Below are 14415 nucleotides of genomic sequence, written 5' to 3' on the forward strand. Positions count from 1 at the left end.
CATTATTCACAAACAACATTGTTGTTATGTTGCTATGGTATCACGATAATATATAATAAACTAGTGAAATTTGAGCTGGAATCATGACTAATTTGCATCAAGATATGAATTTCATTGCCTTACACATTGTCAATACTCTGTATTTATTTGATTATGAAAATATTAATTGTATTGTTGTGAATAAGTACATATTTTATACATTTAGTATCAAAAGTTTCAAATTAAAGACATTTTTCAGTACGGAAATAACAATTTACCAATATTATTATCATATGTTATATAATATCTGGAATTAGATTATCTTGAGTGGATATTTCCATAAACTTATCAAAATACTTGAAAAGGACAAATAATTTGATAACTGCGGTCAATACCCCTTTGTATGTTGTTATACAATACATTTTGTTTATTATTATTAAATTGATAAAAAAAAACAATATTGAGTACGAGAATATTTTGATGACAAATTGATCACAAATAAAATATTATCAAATGGAAATTGAAATATGACTTATCCATTAGGCACAGTGCTTTAATTTAACTAATATAAGCTATAGATTAGCTAAATCTGAGTATTCTATCATAAAATATTAATTTTAACTACTGGAAGCCATAAATATAGAATTAGACAATCTTGGATCATTAATTAAATAATCATGAAACAATGATTTTAATAAAATCAGAGAATTTGTGCATTTCAGTTAAAAAAAAGTATTCTGACTTTAGATATTGATTAACTGACAATGTTAATGTTGTTTAAATAATAACCAAATGCGTTCAATTGTCAATATTGTATTACATGGGTATTACATAAAACATTAAATACATAAATATAGAATTATACAATCTTGGATCAATAATTAAATGACTATTCTATCATCAACAAATCATAACTACACATATTGAATCAGACAGTCTAGGTATTTCAGTTAAAAAAAGTATTCTGACATTAGATATTGATTAACTGACAATGTTAATGTTGTTTAAATAATAACTAAATTAGTTCAATTGTCAATATTGTTTTATGTCAAGATTATCAATTGTAACCCTTTGACAGACAATGACGTTTTGTTCGTATGTCAAAGGGTTAACTGAACTTTACACATTGACTGACATATAAAAGTTGAAGTACAGAAAATTCGAACAAAACGAAATTTTAGAATTTTTGTACTAAAATTTTATTGGAAAAAGGTAATGCTTGTTAATATCTGTAGTTAATATTTACATATTGATTCTAACAAATAGCAGCCATAGATGTATAATCAAACAATTTTGAAACAAGAATTACATGGGTATTACATAAAACATTAAATCCATAAATATAGAATTATACAATCTTGGATCAATAATTAAATGACTATTCTATCATCAACAAATCAAAACTACACATATTGAATCAGACAGTCTAGGTATTTCAGTTAAAAGAAGTATTCCGAATTTAGATATTGCTTAATTTAATCATGTTAATGTTGTTTGAATAGAAACCAAATGCGTTGAATTGACAATTTTGTATAGTGTCAAGATTGTCAATTTTAATTAAGACCTTACAATTTGATTGACAAATTAAGGTTGAAGGACAGAAAAGTCAAATGAAATTTTGGATTTTTTATAGTAAAATTGTATCGAAGAAAGTTTTGAATGGTATAATAATGTATATAAATTGAATTGGAACCGAAACTAATTGGAACTAATTGGTTGTCGCCCGAAGGTGTTGCAAATTACGTTCGCCAATTTAAATATATTATTAACGGGCAGATAATATCGAGGGGGTTTGTGTTAATTACATCCACACCCTCCGAGTAGAATCGACGACAAAAGATGGGGTTGCGCGGAGTCAGCGGAGGGATGGTGGCGGTGGAGGGCAGCGTCGACGACGACGTCGTGCGTTGGTGGCGCACAATCGCGAAGGCGGCCGTTTCTGTTTGTCGGCCAAGGACGGCCCAATATTGATTGCGGCGTTAAAAATTGATTGTGCAAGAAGATACTGCTGGCGCGAATGTGTGTCAGGTTTGGATTATTCCGGCCCACCACCATTGGCAAAAGAGAGAGAGAGCAACAAACGAAGAAAAAGCGAACATAACATAAAACGAAAAAGCCAGTCGAAACGAGAAGGAAAATCCTCCGGTTTATCCCTGAGGGATGTTCACCAAATGGGATCAGAGGTTTCCGCTGATGACGCAGAGTAGGCGGAGGCAACAGGCCATCAGAGGGATTACGCAACCTACTAGGATCGAACGTTTCTTTCTTAATGTGTCGATTAAATCCGTTCAAGAAGATGCTGCTACCAAGCTACACAGCGCATTCCATTTCCGCACGATCAAATGCCAAAATGTTACATCATCGAAAACAACGATCGCTAATTGAGAATAATATGATAGGAATTTGAATATTCATAAATGAGGATGAGCGAAGACGGTTGAGATCTTGCGATGGGTTTTTGTTTTCGTGCAAGGAGGCAGTAAATCAACTGGAACCTTAAGTGACAGCAGTAGTAGTACTTTATGATCCTTTTGTGTGCATTTAAGAAAATAACGCACGTGAAAAGGCGCCAGATAATAACAAGGACTGCAAACACAGAGGCGCGTTCGTGTTTTCTTCTCTCTCTCTCTCTGTCTCGGTGGAGAAAGAAATAGGTGAATCAAGGTAGGGCCGGATCTCTAAGGAAACGGAAATAAATACCTTCTTCTTCGGTTAAATTGAGGTCAAAGGGGGCGGCTGGGGCGCTAGAGCACACGGCACGTGCAACCCTCATAATTACGAGACACTCTCCAAACAAAACTCATCGAAAGAAGAGTTTTCCAAGAGCGTAAAGACCTCTTTTATTATAACACACCCTCACTGACGATAAATTAACACAAATGTCCATACTACATCATAGTACACCAAAATCTATAATTATTTCTACCTTAACTTACATATGATTATTTTATTTTCATTCAAAACCAAGTAAAAAAAATAATATTATTATTACATATAAATTACATAATTAAACATTTACTTAAAGTCCTTAGATATGAATACTTAACTAAACATAAATAACATAAGATTACATAAAACTTAACAATATTTAGATGACCTTCCTATGAGTTAATGTTACAAATTTGAATAATTTAATTCCTGTTTTGTATATTTTGATAGGATCGAATCTTAACTAGTTAAAATACAACTATTTTGGTTCCTCAGTCACCAATTCTTTAGGATGCTTAAATCAAATTCCAAATTTATACACTATAAACTTCGCCTTCAATGAAATCTATACGTCCATATAGATAATCTCAAATTACTGTTTAGCACATCGTTTATTAATAACGATTTCATCAATTAACATTTTAAATGATTGAGGTCCTCGGGTCGGTGCTGCCAAAGCTACATTTGAATATTCATATTCTACCTATCTTTGAACTTTACGATGTTTGCTTTGGTTTTAAGGTCTTTTTGAAGAATATTGATTTCAAAGATTACCGATTTACTCAATGACATCAAGACCAAATACATTTCAGCTCTAGTTCAATATGATACTTTTTCTTCATGTAATATTTCCATCAATATTAGTTTTAGTCTTCAATATTTGTAATTATGTTTTTAGTATTCAACTAAATAATAATTTATTTTAGATTAAATTGCAAATAATTAATTAAAATTGCATTTCGCATAAATAATCGTTAACAGAGTTTTAGAAACACTGTTACTGCACAAATCAGCAAATTTCAATTTGCTTATCCGGCATTTTGTAATTTATGCATTGATAATAGTTCGGATTTACATACGCAGAGCTGAAAACAAGTGGACTCTAAACATGCAAACAATTTTCGACCACTGTGACCCCAAAACCAGGGTTTCCGCATTCCATTTCCAACGTACCCAAAAGAAGCACGCACTCAAAAAGCTGTACAATTCTTGCGTGCTCGAAATTCGATGCAACCAGGGAGACTCACATACAAATCATTCCCAGTTGCGTGCAAAACGAAAAAAAATAAACTTCCCTTATTGTGATTTCATAGCGGAATGGGTTAAAATTCAATTCAAACTGAATTTGCGCAAATATTTGCTAGAGCAGCAACATTGATGAGCGTTTCGAACAAAGGAGGATGTGGAATTTGCGCAAACGTTCAGGAATGCAAGCGACTCGAGAGACGAAATGGAAACAAAACGGTCACTAACTTTACTGAATGTGTGGAATTTGCAAAGTTCCAAAAAGGCCAGCAAACAAACAGACAAACAACAAACGGTCGGTCGGTCGACACGAGGCGAGAAGAAGGAAGGCTATGGACAAAACGGGCCCACTTTGCAGAAAACAGACGGAGCGAAAGGAAGCCAGGAACGAAAGCAAAACATTGACGAAACCGCTGACGATGCGGTAATCTGAGCTAGGCATCTAAAGGTGGTCACGAAACTGTACGGATAGGTGAAATAAATGTTCCCAGAAACATTGTTTTTCCAAAAAAAAAACAATAGCAGAAAGATCACGTAGCACCTGTTACCATCAACAGTCGCTTGACATCAACAAGGTTTTTCGGCATATTATTTATGCTACCTTAAGAAAACAACTGCGACGATGATAACATTGATAACAATTTGTTTGTTACTGCGTAGCATAAATTCCGTCGCTGCTAATTAGGTCTATATGCCAACGACCATACGTATCATTCTGTAATACTTTTACTGCATTATTAAAACCAAGCGCACTGTCGATGTACTTTTAATAGCTTTTATACTTGAAGTTAATCAAGTTCGAGTTGACATTAGTACAAACATCAAATTGTCTACATTACTGATACCACTTACCTCTCCAGTAGATATAAACTTATTTGATAGCTATTCCATCCATTAATTCTAAGTTGTAATGATTATTAATTTGAATGTAGTAGTTCAATATGTTGTATGTAAACAACACCAAATCTTCAATGGATTATATTAAATTCTGAATATGAATATTTAAATTAATTTGACTATTTTTAAATAATAAAATGTCCATGAAAGTCAATGGCATTTACATAATTTGTTAATTCAATAAAAAAAAGTGATCATAGAAGCAAGAATGATATTTAAGAATACTTTAATCTATTAAAATTAATAGCTGAATGTTTGAAACGCATATTGAAACACGAAGATTCGATTATAATTTTACAGAGACGATCAATAATCGATACAGAGGTGCTGAAATATTTAGAGCTGAAAGCTGAACGTTTGGTGCAAAAGCGATCCTCGGTTGTTCACCAGATTTGTGGAGACCCGAAAACTGTGCTGATCAGCTGAGCTGCTACGCGTGAAGGGATTAAAAGATATTGATTCTGAGGAGATTGCGCATGGGGGGATGATGATGAAGGGATCCTGGAAATTCTGGTAGCAAATAAAAGGTTTCATGGTTTTGTAACATTTGAAGAATGGTGTGCAAAAATCAGGGCAGAGCCAGATGTCCGCCCTTCGTTACCGCATGTAAATAAAGGGGGGGATGAGCTCACTGGGAATTGTCTCCGGGGGTGGCCCATCCCCCTTTCAGGTGACCTTGACCGAAACATCTGAAACTACGTGCACGGTACTTACATCTTTTTTTTTATGTCTTTTATGAATCTTCTTCTGCTCTTCGCTACTGTTGATTTCGACTCAATTCGATTGGATTCGAAGCAGCCCAGCAGCCGGTTTTAGCATAACTCACTCGATTCACGCGCAGCAGAATACTTGGCCATACGAAATTATTGTCTTCGATCTTTTGTATTCTTTTTGTGCGTTCTGATTGGAAACGCACCGGCAACAAAAACCGTCGCAATCACACTGAAGAGCGCACAAATGTTGATCCACGGTTGATAACGATTTTTGGGGGCTACAGGAATGATCCCGACGAACGGCTGGCGAATACTGCGCCTTCGGCAGTTCGCATATCAACTGGTACATAAAATTCTCTCTCGTTCTCTTTACGCACTTTACCAGGCAAAATAATCGATATTTGAAACGTTGCAACTCACAAACTCCCATCTTCTGACGACCTCCTATTGGTCCGTCGCTGAGGCGCCACCTCTCGTTCAAATCCCTCAACCAATCAAAGAACGTCTTCGAAACAATAGCATTGTGTAATGCAGTTTGATAAGATAAAGAACAAATAATTCAAATCCACTAAATTGATCACGTATCAGGATTATCAAGTATTCTACATTACTCAATAAATGGATTGTAGTTCTTAATCCAAAACAGAGATGAGCATATTTAATGGAAATTTTGATCATTTAATCATTTTCATTATTTCTAGATTGAGAATGTGAAACAAGTTGTTTCACTTCCAGGTGGTAAAAGGAAATGCGATATATTGTGTGACAAAAACAGAATTTATTTCCACCTCATTTTATTTAAATAAACACAGTTTACTTGGCTTTCTTAGACTTAATCTTACGCATGTAGAATTCAAGTTCCTTTCCTTCAAGGACGTAACCGTCGGCCCTACCGCATTGTCCAGGCCTGGATGACAAACAAGCTGTAAATGAAGAAAAATCATAATTAAAACACCATCCATAAATTCGCGTTTGAAGCAATTGTAAATTATTTTTATAAGATCAGAGTAACTATGACAAGCTGTAATCATCAGACAAGCTGCAGTTAACTTCAAAACGAAGTAACTACATAAATTTGTCCTCGCTAATTTTTTTCATCATAATAAAAGTAATTTAAATTTTTGTTGTATTTTTCAACGAAATTAGAGATAATACATACCCAACATCCTGCCGGTCATAAATTGTTCCTCAAGAGCTGTTTCAACTTTAGAGGTCTTTTGTCTAACTTCGTATTTCTTCTGAACCTTTTTGCTCATCTTCTTGTTGAGGGTGGCTTCTTCAGCTTCAGTCTATAACAAAATGACAAATAAATGAATCACTGTAATCTTTTGTATAAAAGTAAATACTATTGTTGTTAATAAGGGATCAGTAGCATTTCAATTAGGAACTTTTAATCATTGAATATATCAGATGACACGCATGAGAAACATCATTTCAGAGTAACTATGACATAGCAAAATCAAGGAGAAAACATGTGTTTAAGACAAACAATGACAACTTTCTCTTTTGGCTAATTAGTTATCATCACAAAGACTATATATATATGTTAGGAATGCATTAAAAAGATATTTACCAATTTAGCTCCCTTCTTGCGTCCCAGAGGTAAAATGTAATGACCTTCATACCATTGTCTGAATGGGGTAGAGTCAACAACAACAATTGCGTTCTTTACCAAGGTCTTGGTACGAACCAACTCGTTGTTACTGGCATTGTACACAACATCAATGATACGGGTTTTGCGGGCAATGCCTTCAGAGCCCCATGCAAAGTTTCCTCCATCAAGACGGAGAGCCCTGTACTTGGTGTTTCCGCCGCGAGTACGGACAGTATGAACTCTCTTTGAGCCCAATTTCGTGTTAGCCGCTGGACGACCTAACTCGAACTTCCTCTTCTTGCGGAGGGGCTTACGCTTGCCACCAGTGGCGCGCCTTTTGTGCCAGTGTGCCCGGCTAATACCTAAAACAAATGCACGTTACTATACAGCCCTGTATACAGACAAATTGAAAACATCCAAAATAGTGAATCGATAACACAACATCAAACATTAAAAGCCTTACGTTAATCAGGCGACCCATAATTAAACTTAAACCTAAGCCTAATATCAAATCGATAATATGCTTTCTAAGCAAATATGTGAACATAAAAACATGTTTTGATTATGGCCGTGCGCCATTTTGGGTTATGTTTGCTAAAACATATATTTTCGACTGAATTTTGGAAAAATCATCACTAAATTCATTGTAGAATAACTCACTGATTGATACACGACAAATATTTTCACAATCAAACTCACAAAACTTTGGATGTTTTCAGATTTTCTACGACCACTCGGCAGAATTACTTACCCATCTTGCATGAAATAAACTAAAGAGAGAAAAGGAAGCTGTCACCGAAGTACGATACCTTTCCCTGTTTGCTTCCTGCAGAGGTACCAACCTGAAAAAGAAAAAATCACTTCTTTTCTTTGTTACATAAAAATATTATTTAATTAAACATATCTAATACAGCCGTAAATATAATATTAAATAAATAACAAAGTACATTAATTGTAACATATTTTATAATGCATTAATGTTTTATTTATAAATTTTATAATACTTTAAATATATAAATGTTCTATAAATGTGTATATCTTTTATATAAATTTGATTCTATAACATTTATATATAAATTTATTAAATAATGTAGATGTCTTAATAAATATTAAGTAAAATGATTTTGTCATTTAATAAATAGTGTTTTTCTTGTTTTGAGCACCTGTTGGTACTATTGATGTAAATCAAAAATATAACCTAAGTTGAAGATAGTTTGAACATGTGATTAATTGTTTTGCTTTCAAAATGCAGGTTTCGGACACAAATGATGTGAAAATATATAATTTAAGTGCAGGAAAATCGCTACCAGAAGTACGTATTTACAAAATCTATAAATTAAAATATTAATGTAAAAATTTCAGTGGCTGTCGGAGAGAAAGAGAAGAACATTGCTGAAGAAAGATGTAGATGTGAGGAAAAGGATAGAACTCATACAGGATTTCGATATGCCTGGTGTGAGCAACACAATAAAACTATCCAAGGATGGTCAGTATATCCTGGCCACAGGTATTTACAAACCAAGGATGAAATGTTATGAGGTCAACAATTTATCATTAAAATTTGAAAGATGTTTTGATGCTGAAGCTCTAACATTTGAGATATTGTCAGATGACTATAGCAAGTTTGTGTTGATGCAGAATGATAGGTACATTGAGTTCCATGTAGCCCATGGTCGACATTACAGAATGAGAATTCCAAAATATGGTAGAGACATGAAATACCATTACCCAAGCTGTGATTTAATATTGGTGGGCCAATCGAATGAGATATATAGATTGAATTTGGAGAGAGGTCAATTTATGACTCCATTCACAAGTACAGTGTCATCTGCATTCAATAAGGTTGCTGTTAATCCTGTGCACAATTTGATTGTGTGTGGATCACAGGAGGGTAGAGTTGAAGCTTGGGACCCAAGAAGTAAGACAATGGTTGCATCTTTGGATTGTGCTTTCAGTTGTATCAATGAGAATAAGGAAATTGAAGGTTTCCCATCTGTAACAGCTCTGTCTTTTAATGGAGGCTTACAAATGGGAGTAGGAACAGCAACTGGTCAAATCTTGCTCTACGATATAAGGTCTAATAAACCTTACTTTGTTAAGGATCACATGTATGGATTTCCCATTAAAGATGTTGAATTTCATTATCAGCAAGATTTGATTTATTCCATGGATAAATCAATATTGAAAATTTGGGACAAGAATGATGGAAAGCTTTTTACATCTATTGAAGCCTCGACAGAGTTCAACAATCTCTGCGTTGTACCAAACAGTGGATTAATGTTTTTGGCCAACGAGAACACGAAAATGCAGACTTATTATATCCCTAGCCTTGGGCCGGCGCCGAGGTGGGCCTCTTTCTTGGATTCGTTGACCGAAGAATTGGAGGAGAATAATTCCGAAGTCGTCTACGATGATTACAAGTTCGTCACAAAAACAGAATTGGAGGGTCTGGGATTGGAGCATCTTATTGGTACAAATCTGCTCAGAGGCTACATGCACGGATATTTCATGGATGTGCGATTATACAAGAAGGCCAAGTCAGTTGCAAATCCATTTGAGTTTGACGAGTACCGCAAGAGGAAGATTAGGGAGACCATCGACAAGAACAGAACGAATCGCGTCCAGCTGCAGAAACTTCCAAAGGTCAATAAGGACCTTGCTTTGAAGTTGATGGACGAGAAGAACAGCAACAAGAAGAAGGGTAAGAGCGCTGCAGAACTACTCGCAGATGACAGATTCAAGGACCTCTTTGCAAATCCCGACTTTGAGGTGGACAGGAATGCAGATGAGTATAGGTTACTCAATCCTGTATTGACCAGATTGAACACAAGCAAGAAGGAGGAACTGAAGAAGAAACTTTTGGCTAACGATTTCGAGCAAGTGGATGAAGAGCTTGAAGGAAAGAACAGTTCTGACGAATCCTCTTACGACGAAAACGAAGATAGTTCTGATGACGATATGGCCTGGACCAAGCAAGTCAAGAAACAACACAAGTTAATTACAAGAGAACACAGGGCCAAGGATAAGGCCGAAGAGGAGGAAGCAGAGGCGGCGGAAGAGAAGCAGCCGCAAATGTTCGAATTGAGACAAGGAGAAGAATACAAGGGTATTCAAAGTTTGAAGCGCAAAACGAACAAGTACGTTATCTTTATATATAAAAACATTTGTAACACAATTAATTTTGCTTTGTTTTTAGGGTTGCGTTGGGCGAAAGGTTGAAGGAGGAAGAAGTTAATACAGTAACTTTGGATTCAATGGGCAACAGGCAGATGTCATTCACGGTGCAAAAGAGTAAAAGGGATAGGGCCATGGACGAGCGGAATAAGAGGCACAGGGAGGAGAGGAAGAAACTTGTGAGGCCCACGTTCGGTTTGTCGAAACGTAAAAAGTTTTAAATAAGTATTGTAAATAAATTTGAAAAAAAAAATATAAGTTAAAAATATATTATTTCTATTCGTTTATTATTCAAATTCTTCACGTTTTATTGCGCCATAGCTCTCATCGAAATACTGGTTCGGATGATTGATGACGTTCTTGTTCTCCTTGAAACGAGTGTATTCAAAGTACTTTCCACATGCCAACTGATAGTGGCCCTTCTGAGCCATCTCGGAAATCTCTATCGCATCTAAAACATTATTATTTTTGCATATAAATAAAACTATTACATATCGTTTATCTTCCTCTTACTTTCTTGTCTTAAACCATAAGATTCAAGTTTTTCTTTCAAAACCGTGGATTCCCATTGCTTATATGGACATCCGTGCTGTTCACCATAACCAACGCTATCCGTGATAATCTTAACGCAGCTGTATGGGGAATAATTTAACATGCTACCCACTTTACCATAGCAATGTTTCACCAAGTATGAATATTGCTTTTGAAATTTATCTTCATCGATATTCTTTGTAAACTCTTGCCTCCAAAATTCCATGCAATCTTCATATTTCAATCCAATTCCTTAAACAGAAAAACTCATAAATAAACTTTCCACAAAATAAATATATATTTGTAAGACTTACCTTTTAGAAACAGTAAGTATTGTAACCTGCATCCATGTTTCAAATGATGGTTGGCCTTTAATGTTTCATGAATATGCCTCATGCAAAGTGGATAATGATCTTTGGCATGTTTATCCAAATTCCCAACTTGAATTTCTGATTTATTTGCATTTACCTCACTGTAATCTTTACCAGTGTAAGCATCATTCAGATTGTGCAGCAAATGATTGATGCGATCATCATCTAATAAGGGCATCCTTTTAAATGCATACTGAAAAAGAGTTAAATTAATAATAAAGCAAAATTAAATTTAAAGAAAAACAATATGCACATACAATTAAATTTTCACTCAAAGTGTGCCTGTAGATATTGGAAATGCATGTGACCAGCTCAAAGCTTGGAATGTAAGCGTAGCCACTTTGAACAAAAACCTTTCGATTTCTAACTAAATTTGGTACATCAGAGAATGGAACTTTATAGAAGTCTGTGTTATCCAAAATGAAGAGACCACCAGTCGAATCAATCAATTGTTCTCTCAGCTCATCCCTCTCATCCTCATTTATAGGATAATAGTGCAAGTTGTTGATTTCTAGAAATTGCTGGACACTAGCACCTCTCAACTCCAGAAACCTTAACTTGAACAGCTCCAATTCTCTATCTTTGAACCACCTCCTTAACTCTTCAGATCTGCAATAGGCCAGTCTAAGGATAAAATGTGATATGTGATCTGCTCTTCGTGCTTGGTAATCCAATTCTGATGGATTGCTTGATCCAGATGACTTGATTATTCTCAAAAACTTCTTCAAGTTTTGCTTCTGCAGTTCCTCGTATACGAAATTCTTCCATTCTGTACCGAACTGTTTCACTGGTTTTTGTGATGCAAATGCAAGGATTCTGAGAACATTCAATCTCTCAACAGCCAAATCTTCAAATTCACTTAGACTGATTTCACTGCTTGGTGGCACCGTGAAGAAATTCAAATCGTGTGGGTATAGTTCCTTGAGGCCATCGGGGATAACCTTTTGCTGTTTTCTTCGTCGATTCAAGCCCAAATCCATTTCGAATGTTTACCAATGTTTACTGAATTGAATCCCGCCAAAATATACTTTACAGTAGGTTATAGTTTGCAGGTGCAGTAACTGTTGGTGTTTGAATCACAAACATGATTTTGATTTTTTTTCAAAATATTTTTATATTTTACTTATATAATTCTTTAAAATTTCTGTTAGTAAAATAAAATGATAAATCAATACTTATATATAAATTTGCATCAACTAATAAATGAAGTACTGCAGTTTCTTTCAGACTATAATTGTTACTAATTATATTAATATCCCTTGTTTCTATTAACATTTTATTTGTTACTTAAAAAAATCAATAATATCATTAAATAGTGTTGACGTTCATTGTTGATCATGAAGAAGTATGTATTCATTTCTTTGCTGGTGCTTTTCGGTATGGAGAAAATTTCTTCTTCACCAATTTTTCTGGATTATAGTAGTACTTCTTCTCGTGTATCGTTCTCTCATCGAACCAACGTCTCATATACGCATTCGATAGAAGGCATTGCATGTGAAGAGGTTCCTAACATATCAAAAGAATCACAATAAGTGTTATATAAATGTAGATAATAAAAGCGAAAACCTTTTCGTAACTTGGAGTGAATCCTTTGATATTGTTCAAAACCGCATCCGAAGACACGATCATGTTTTTTGGTTTTATCAAAGGTGATGAATTCCATTTCAACACGTATTTTACCATTTCTTTTCTGTATGTAATAATCACTGATAATTTTAAATTGCTGAAATCACTGACAGAACTTTTGAAAGTTACTTTGTTGATTTATTTTTTGAAATGAATAATAAATTAATTAAGGACATTTTTAAATTTATATAAGAAAATACTGTTCCTTTATTGTGTTTTCAATTTAAACGTATAAATATGCAACCGACGTGGCATCAAATTCAAACTTTTTCAGTTGGGAATTGAATAACGAGAGAATGGATAATTAGTTCTTATATTGTAATGTAATTAGGTTTATGAACAGCATAACAGTCGAATAATGAGCTTTAATACACAGTACGTTTCCGTTCTTAAATCCGTTTTCATTATACATAAAGTAGACTTTAATTATTTACGTTCTTATTACAAACCTATTTTTTTGTTGGAAACAAAATTGTTCAAACAAATATAAAAACGATATGTACAAGTGTACACGTGAATCCAAACTAATATATATATATATGTCCAATATTTGCTTTAACTTTTCATTACAAACTTGTCCGATCGGATTTTTCTTATTTTTATTTAAATAAATATTATTTCAGACTTATACAACTATGTGAGACAATACACAAACAAGAAAGAAAATAAGAATCGATGCACGCTCAGCAAAGTGTCCTTCTTCTCTTGTCGTCCTAACATAACTGCATCGAATTCGAATTCCTTCTTTTCACCAAATAACAGAAATAAGAATAATAAAAAAAATAAAATAATAAAATAAAAACACCAAATTTTATTGTATTTACATTCTTCCACAATTGAGATTTCAAAAGAGGAACAATTACTCGTTTGTTCGCACTTCGTCTCCGGATAACCCGTCCCAAAACATGAAAAATAATAAGAAAATAATGAACAAAACGAAAAAGAGAGAAAAAATAATAATAATAATTGTATTTATATACAAGTTTATATTAAATAACTTAAAGAGATAATTCGCAATAAAAAAAATATATGTATATGTATATAGTAGTAAGGTTTTGTTGCAGTTGTTTTTTTCTTCTTCCTTCTCTTAAGAATCTAGACAAGAAAATTTCGCGAATTCTGTAAGACGCACTTTTCGCTTTTTTTTTTTGGCTCTTCGTTCAATTACATTACAAAATACAATTTAGTTTAGTAACAAGGAAAAAAAACAAAATCTGAATAAATTACTAGTAAAAAAAAAATATGTAAGTATTATACAGGGAAATATTATCTGATATATATATTTACACGACTAAAAATGTATTAAGATAGCTTCAATTTTTATTTATTTTTTGATATCTTAATACATTTTTGGGTCCGGTTAAAAAAATGCGTCTCACATTTACGTATTTCCATAATCTTCGTCTCTTATAAGTTTTGTAAAAAAAGAATATATAATAAAAATTAATAAGATGTAATTAAAACAGAAACAGTAATCGAAATACAAAGGACAAAAAAAAATATAGAGAAAGAAATAAAGAATCGCTTAATTTCCATTCCTTAAGCATTCGAGACTTAATTAATTGGATAATAATAA

General features: G+C 33.8%; 4 protein-coding genes across 5 annotated transcripts in view; 1 reads left to right on the plus strand and 3 right to left on the minus strand.

Annotated features, from left to right (window-relative positions):
* Positions 1–5902, minus strand: part of LOC108567137 (TLD domain-containing protein 2) — a 76197-nt gene extending 70295 nt beyond the window's left edge. For both annotated transcript variants that reach the window (XM_017927425.1, XM_017927424.1), the window contains exon 1: positions 5545–5902. In XM_017927425.1, coding sequence (XP_017782914.1) covers positions 5545–5546 — 2 coding nt within the window. In that variant the 5' untranslated portion in view covers positions 5547–5902. The remainder of the gene's footprint in view (positions 1–5544) is intronic.
* A 399-nt stretch (positions 5903–6301) lies between these two features.
* LOC108567120 (40S ribosomal protein S8) lies at positions 6302–7965 on the minus strand. Its single transcript, XM_017927393.1, has 4 exons — positions 7889–7965; positions 7117–7499; positions 6703–6832; positions 6302–6466 (listed from the first exon to the last, which is right to left on the minus strand). Exons 1-4 carry the CDS (start codon positions 7890–7892, stop codon positions 6357–6359), a joined length of 627 nt encoding a protein of 208 aa, XP_017782882.1. The 5' UTR covers positions 7893–7965; the 3' UTR covers positions 6302–6356.
* A 364-nt stretch (positions 7966–8329) lies between these two features.
* On the plus strand, positions 8330–10579 carry LOC108567177 (nucleolar protein 10). The gene is made up of 3 exons (XM_017927506.1): positions 8330–8449; positions 8500–10274; positions 10334–10579. The coding sequence occupies exons 1-3, from the start codon at positions 8384–8386 to the stop codon at positions 10530–10532; spliced, it is 2040 nt and encodes a 679-aa protein (XP_017782995.1). The 5' UTR covers positions 8330–8383; the 3' UTR covers positions 10533–10579.
* On the minus strand, positions 10567–12242 carry LOC108567178 (DNA primase large subunit). Its single transcript, XM_017927508.1, has 4 exons — positions 11471–12242; positions 11157–11406; positions 10825–11094; positions 10567–10762 (listed from the first exon to the last, which is right to left on the minus strand). Exons 1-4 carry the CDS (start codon positions 12191–12193, stop codon positions 10599–10601), a joined length of 1407 nt encoding a protein of 468 aa, XP_017782997.1. The 5' UTR covers positions 12194–12242; the 3' UTR covers positions 10567–10598.
* Between the last annotated feature and the right edge of the window lie 2173 nt (positions 12243–14415).

The sequence above is a fragment of the Nicrophorus vespilloides genome, unplaced genomic scaffold, assembly GCF_001412225.1.
Source record: "Nicrophorus vespilloides isolate i.1.1-1 unplaced genomic scaffold, Nicve_v1.0, whole genome shotgun sequence".
Taxonomy (NCBI): domain Eukaryota; kingdom Metazoa; phylum Arthropoda; class Insecta; order Coleoptera; family Silphidae; genus Nicrophorus; species Nicrophorus vespilloides.